The 7,126-nt window shown below is 34.6% G+C and overlaps 3 protein-coding genes across 3 annotated transcripts in view; 1 reads left to right on the top strand and 2 right to left on the bottom strand.

Moving 5' to 3' along the window:
* Positions 1-3,292, top strand: part of LOC100180788 (quinone oxidoreductase-like protein 1) — a 4,577-nt gene extending 1,285 nt beyond the window's left edge. The window contains exons 3-7 of the mRNA XM_009859446.3: positions 86-219; positions 433-634; positions 1,410-1,525; positions 1,901-2,052; positions 2,995-3,292. Coding sequence (XP_009857748.1) covers positions 86-219; positions 433-634; positions 1,410-1,525; positions 1,901-2,052; positions 2,995-3,079 — 689 coding nt within the window. The 3' untranslated portion in view covers positions 3,080-3,292. The remainder of the gene's footprint in view (positions 1-85; positions 220-432; positions 635-1,409; positions 1,526-1,900; positions 2,053-2,994) is intronic.
* Positions 3,273-5,239, bottom strand: LOC100178419 (MAPK regulated corepressor interacting protein 2-like). The gene is made up of 6 exons (XM_002130743.4): positions 5,105-5,239; positions 4,825-4,882; positions 3,982-4,100; positions 3,709-3,750; positions 3,583-3,639; positions 3,273-3,514 (listed from the first exon to the last, which is right to left on the bottom strand). Exons 1-6 carry the CDS (start codon positions 5,175-5,177, stop codon positions 3,444-3,446), a joined length of 420 nt encoding a protein of 139 aa, XP_002130779.1. The 5' UTR covers positions 5,178-5,239; the 3' UTR covers positions 3,273-3,443.
* Positions 5,240-5,784: 545 nt separating this feature from the next.
* Positions 5,785-7,126, bottom strand: part of LOC113475788 (growth hormone secretagogue receptor type 1-like) — a 6,863-nt gene continuing 5,521 nt past the window's right edge. Inside the window, exon 9 of the mRNA XM_026840598.1 lies at positions 5,785-6,032. Coding sequence (XP_026696399.1) covers positions 5,855-6,032 — 178 coding nt within the window. The 3' untranslated portion in view covers positions 5,785-5,854. The remainder of the gene's footprint in view (positions 6,033-7,126) is intronic.

Genomic DNA, 7,126 nt, shown 5'->3' with positions numbered 1-7,126 from the left:
ACGCGAGGATAAAGTAAGTGTACATTCATTCATTCAATACTATACTATATATAGCAGCAGATACCAATAATTAACAATATTTCAGTTCATAAACCATCAACATTATCATGGGAGGTAGCCTCATGTTGTTTAAGTGATGGAATCAAAGCGTTTGACGCACTTCATTACCTCGGTAGAGTAAGATCTGGAGATTCTCTTCTCTTGTGCAACGCAGCTTCTGTGGGTTTGCCTTTTTTTCACAGTTATTTTTAATATGAAGTTTTAGTAGAAAGTTTTATGTTGGACTCTCACAAAATTTCTGAAATTGTATTTTTAATTTTAATAAAATTGCATTAAATTGCTTCTTTAAGGTTTTTTTGATACTTGAAAACTATTTTACAGTGATAAACCATTCAACCTAAAAATTAATACAAAACTATTCATTTCCTACAGTCGTTTGGTGTACTTGCCACACAGTTGGCTTCCAACTGGGGTGTTAAAGTCTTCTTAACAACATCGGATGAAGAAACGGGCCAAATGCTCCGAACTATGTCATTGGATGTTGAGAGGACACTTATCGGGCATCAGTTTGTGATGAACAGCGTCATGGATGAAACTGGAGGCCTTGGTGTTTCCTGTATAGTTGATAATGGAGGTTAGATGGATGGCTTAACATGTCTTTTGTTTGGCCAACTAGATGTTGAACGGCTTGAAATGAGGAGCTTACCTGCATGGCAGGGCAACGACAGTTGTAATAATATAGGATTTTAGATGATTATATATACAACTTAGCTTGTTTAATTCTTGCTTGGCCGGAAAACGACAGTCGTTATGCGTTATCACACGGGTTTAGCACCTTCTGCCTGCTTCTCAGTTACCACGTATGTTACTTTGTGGGTGATTATTTTTGTCTGTACGGCTGATAATTTAGAGTCTTTAGACAACATATTAGTGACCACTGGGTTGAAGCAATTGCCCAGGTCAGATGAACAGCTGTTGTATCATACATCCCTTGATTAAGGTTATAAAACTCGATAATTGAATGAATGTAAGTTAATTAACCTTATGTGCTCAGCAATGACAGTCAATATATCAGATGTGTTCTGTTCCATACACCTTGTGCCTGCTTACAAGCTACCCCGTATGTAAATTTGTGAGTGAATCAATTCGTTACGTGTCTATGACTATTCTATGACACACCTGCCCACCTTTGATAGTCAATGTAACACAGATGTTTTGTTGCATACACCTCGTGCCATCTCATTGCTATGTGGGCGAAATTATTGTCGTTATGTGTCTTGCTCTAGCTAGGACTGCCCTGATGGCTACACTTAGCCTTGAACCCTTAATCTCTGGGCTAGACACAGGCATAATAATTTTGGGAAACATAACTTGAATTCTAAATTAATGTTGCCAAATCTAATTAACAGTGTTGCCCAACCATCAAAATATGGAGGAAAATGAATGGAAGAAACCAACCAAGCACGATGTCTTATCGTGTCTGGCAGTATCTGGTAGATGGGTAACGATGCAACATGATTTACAGGTAAACAACATGAATAAATAAATGAAAGCAACTTAAATTTCCCTTACAAGCATGAATAAATGTAACTTGCTTTATCCTCGGGTGGCTGGAAAACGACAGTCTTTACAAAACGGGTGTTGATACACCTCGTATCAGCTTACGAGTTACTTTTAAGCAAGTAACTTTGTGGGTGTGTTTGTTTCTAACAACCCAATAGTGACCACTGCGTTGGAGCAATTGCCATGTCTTGTCCACAGACCAATACGCCCACAACAGTAGCATAGAGAAGCCTTGAACCCATACCTATGGTTTGAAGGCAGGTGCGCTAACCACTGTGCTATGGTGCGCATTAGTTACTATGCACCCAAAGATTGAGTTTTCCTTTTCAATTTTCAGTTGGATCCCCCTGATTCAGAAATTCTTCATTTAAAAAATGCGAGCGTTTGCCATTTGTTTCCCGATGCGTTAGTTCTATCATGTTTACATCAAGATAAACTATTACATATTATGGCTGCCGTGATGGAAAAGGCAGCAGCAGGAATACTAAGGTAAATTCACTGTGTAATTATTCATATGCATACTATTTGTAGTGGATTTATATATATGTGCAATACTCCTGGCGTGGCCGTAAAACAACATTCGTTATATCGCAGGTGTTCATACACTTCTCTGAGTTACCATGTAACTTTTTGTGTGATTATTTGTTTTGGGAAGCTTTTAATACATACATGTGCTTTATGGTAGAATTTATGAATTGCTTAATTGGAAGAGGACATATTTTGAACTACCGTAGAAATTGTATACATCTATATAGTAATGATAAAACTGAATAGAAATGTAAATATTTTGTACAAGACACAAATATGCCTCAGGTCTTAGTCACTTTTTAGTGACCAGGACAATTGGCGATTCCCAAGATGTTGAATGAATGAATGTAACTTACTTTATCCTCGCGTAGATTTTTTCTTTTTTTTACTTACTTTATCCTTACGTGGATTTTTTCTTTTTTTTATGTATTTCTGATAATTTAGACAACCCATTAGTAACCACTGGGTTGGAGCAATTGCCGTTAAGTGTCTTGCCCAAGGACACATACGCCCACAATGGTAGCAGCATCGAGCCCAAGATGTTAACCATGTAATGGTTTGATCTAAAAGTTGCAGCAGTACTTTAATAAATATTAGTCAACATTTGCACACAACATGATGTTCGGAAAGTCACTGTGCATTTACATATTTATTAACAGACACGTTTCAGTATAGAATCCAGGAGGTAAATATGACAATTATAAATGATGTTGAAAATGACCCCCGTAAGCATCAATACAGGCTTGGACCTTTCTTGTTTCTAAACACCTCAATCAGCTGTAATAAATGCTGTTGTCGCTATATAATGAAACCTTATTAGAACAGTACGCAGTGACTTTCCGAATACCCTGTAGAATTTGAATGACAACTAGTCTATTCCTGACACAGTTGTAAAAATTTTAGACCCCATTTGATGAGCGTTCTTCCATCTAGTGAAGTCAGCCCTACACTTTTTCCAACCATGAATAGAATTGTTCTCAAGCTTTAACTAGGAGGAGCTAAGCATTTGTGCAATATTTAATGGAAAAATCAACATTCTTTCATTATTTTCATATGTATTTAGGTATACCAGTGCCATTTTCCACAATTTCCCATATCTCATATTTTTAACTTAACTGTAAAGACATCCACATTTTTTGTTCAACTGTCTGTGCCTGTTTGTAAAAAATCACATTCAAACGCAATAACAAAGAATATTTTATTTCGTACTCTTGATTCTTAAGGTAAAAATGTATTTACACTAACTTGGTAAATTCAATTTAATTTTCTCAACAGTAGATACAATTAATTAAATCCAACAGTTCAGTGCAAAGCACGCTTTGCAGTAAAATAAGTAAAAAATTGCGATATTTTTACGATTTTATACCGGTGTTTGACAGCAACTTTTGGCCCCAATACTGTTCGAGGTCGAACGCTTGAAAACCTGAAATTATTCAAACACAGATGAGATTGTGTTTATAATAAAGACCATTATGATGTCATAATTCTCACCTGTCATGGCAGGGTTTGGATCGCGTTCAACATATTGAGTCGTACCGCTGATTTTTTCTGAAAATTCATGTTGATTTTATTTTATCCACACTTGTAATTAAACCAAGATATTTTACAAAAACTTACGATCTTCATTCTTGTTTAGATCAGATTTTACTTTTTCCCATTCTACAAAGGAATATATAGTTAAATACATATGAGAAACAAATGCAAAAAGAGTTGTTTTTAACTTTTGCAAGAGTTGTTTTTAACTTTCAACAAGCTTTTTCAAAAATCTTTTATTTTGTTCCTAATTTTAATTGTGTTTTAAGTTTTTCAATTTTTAGAAGGTTTTTTAAAAATATGGTTTTTTTTCCAAAGCTTTTACAGTAATATAAATGGTTAATATATTTTTCTTACCCTCATTCAAAGCAGTTACATTATCCTCATGTTGTTGAGTGACTGGGTCTGAATTACTCATCATACTATTACTACGTGACGTTCGTTTAGAAGTGGTGTTAAAATGTAATTTCTGTATGCTGGAAAAAACGTTAAAAAAGTTGAAATATCATTCCGAAAAATAAGGAACCTTTATGTCTACTTATTTTTTCCAATGTCTTCCTTAAATAGTAATACGTTTCAGTGGTGCAACTTCACAATTGCTCTTTATTTATAAAACTGTGAACAATGTGTGACAGCTACAATGTGCAACTTATTTACTTCTTTATACTTTGGCACGCAAATACCTTTTACAGCAGGCAAAAGTAGGTACAAGGTATTTTCTTGCATTTTGACAAAATAAGAAGTTTTGGACGGCTAAACTTTGAGAAAATGTTGAATTGGAAAACACCAACTTTTCAAGTAAGTTCATAGTTAATAATAATTCCGGTGCTAGTGAAGAGTCTTCCTCCCCACACCTTATTTGCTAACCACTAATTCCTATAACCACTAACCCCCTAACCATCAACACCTAAACCACCAACCTAGTGGTTAGTGGTTGGCAAATAAGGTGGGGGGGAGATTCTTCACTTGCACCTTTATTCCTAATACAGTACTTTGGGTTTTCACCACAATCTGTGTAATTTTGCAATTTCAGAAGAAAAAAATTATTTCAGACAAAAAAATTGCGCAAAAAACAACTTTTGATTCTGGTACTAACACTGACATTAGAAACACAAATACAGCGTAAACAAGCAATACATTTGTATCACCAGTTACACTAATTATCAGTTTACATACTTATATATTAGTTTATGAACTTACCCCATTACTGAATTACTTCCCCACTGAGAACTCTCCGATGTAGGACTGATTTTCTCAGCTGTTTAAAACATAACTCAAGTTTGTTAATATAATTAAACAATGGATAACCTTTAACTGGTGAGTAGTAAAAATAGCGCCTGTTTTCGTGCATTTTTGAAAGTAATTTTCAACCTAAATGCTGAATTTTTTTAAGATTTAATTTACAGTGGGTATCAGTGAAACCTAAGAAACATTTTTGGACCAAAATTTTACGGTTACCAGCTAAAGAATTTAACCTTACCGTGTCGGTGAGCTGGAATTGTCTTGTGTTTACTTTGTGGTTTATTTCCTATTCCATACATTGTTTGGTGCATACACCATTGTCAAAAGGCGACAAAAATTACCTATAAACACCTGTGATAACGCAACAATAAAACAGGATTCATACATCAACAAAAAAAACAAATGTTTCAATATTTTCAAAATCTTTAACTCTATAACCGATACTTCACAGTGGAGCATATACATAAACCGCCTACTCGAAACAGAACCACCTTTAATCGGAACTACAGGCCTTCAGTTTAATCAAGTAACACAAAACAGAGCGTGGGCAATTAACATGTATCTGACGCAACTCGGCGAAAGTTGAATTGGTTAACGGGCAACCATCCATGCTAAGTAATCATTGGTTCGGATTTAACTAAAGCGGATACTACCAAGCTTACAACCCTCAAAGATCGATACATATTGATTTTTGAAGGCAAAAATAACCCAAATTCATATATATTGGTAATGATTATGAAACAGTTACTCTAGAACTTACAAAAAAACGTTCCTTTTAAACAAAATTGGTGTTTATTTCGGTCACAAACGCTTGTGTTCTTCAGTTAAAACTTTCTACAACACGCGTTAAAAATTTGGCAGCAGTAAAAGTGTTTTAAAGTTAGCATTAGAGCGATATACTTGTGGTATTTCAGAAGTTAACCGTTTCATCCAATCATGAACAAAAAACAGCTATACGGTATTATATATATACATGTCTTTAACTCTTTTAAAGTGGGCGTTCGTCTATTATAACAGGATCGTCAAAATTTTCGGGCACTTTACTGTCCAAGGTTTCTAGTTTTCCGTTCGTTTCCTTTGACGACGAAACGGTGTTGTTTGTTTTCGAAACACTTCTTCCACAAAAACATTTTTCCAGAAATCGTTTTGTTTCTACTCTCATTTTTCTATAAAAAAGTTCGTTTTAAAGCAGTGTTGGGTTTAAAGGTTATCTAGTAGTGTAAGGGTGTAATATGTGTCCTTGAATGAATGAATGAAACTTACTTTATCCTCGCGTGGCCGGAAAACGACAGTCGTTATCACACGGGTTTAACACCTCGTGCAGCTTACGAGTACATGTATGTTACTTTGTGGGTATTAACCAGTTGTTAATATAACCAGTTGTTAATATATAGAAGGGGATGGGGAAAGTTGGGACAACACTAGTTATTTTATTTCAAAAGTATGAAAAAAAAACGATTTTTGTTTCGTTATTTTTTATTACTTTAAAAATATAAAAAAATAAATCCTTTTTCGTTAACTTTATTATATGTCGTTTACAATTTAAGGTCTTTACGATTTTACCCAAGTGCTTTGTCTTCCCATATCCTATTGTAACTAAATTACGGAATAAAAACTAAAAATAACGTTAATGGTTAAAACATATGTTACATAATGAATAAATAAGACGTATTCATGCAGCGATGACAGTTTTATTAGACGAGTGTCTCTGTTGTCCTATAATGGCAGACGAAACGTTGATTTAAATAAAACTATACGTTAAATTTATTGTCAGAAGATCGGTCCATTAAAACCATACGGTACGTTTGGAAAATGGCGATAGTTTGTCATTATAGTTTTAAAGCATCCGCGCTTTACATAATTTTCCACTGGATTTACGTAACTCTCCATTCCCACCCAATTATTCCATAGGGTTATGTAAATGTAATGGCCATGACGTAGTTGGGAAATGCTGTGGAAAATTGAAATAACTACGGCTACGTCACGGCATCGAAATAACATTTCTTCAGAATTTTCAACAATAACTTATGGCACAACTCAAGATGGTAAATTTGTAATGTTAATATAGAAGAATGGGGAAGACGGGACATATTTAGCACATATCCAAACATCCGGGTGATTTTAACAATTAACAACGGTCTATGGGAGTCGTGGAGATAAAGTTCTATAATTCTTTGAATGTTCTTTGTTTAGTAACAAATGGGACGAAAAAACTATAGAACGAAATGGTGTCCCAACTTCCCCCACTTTAATTTATTGT

This window comes from Ciona intestinalis, chromosome 2, assembly GCF_000224145.3.
Source record: "Ciona intestinalis chromosome 2, KH, whole genome shotgun sequence".
Lineage (NCBI taxonomy): Eukaryota > Metazoa > Chordata > Ascidiacea > Phlebobranchia > Cionidae > Ciona > Ciona intestinalis.
Note: the sequence above shows the minus strand (reverse complement) of the source record. Positions and strands in the feature narration are given on the sequence as shown.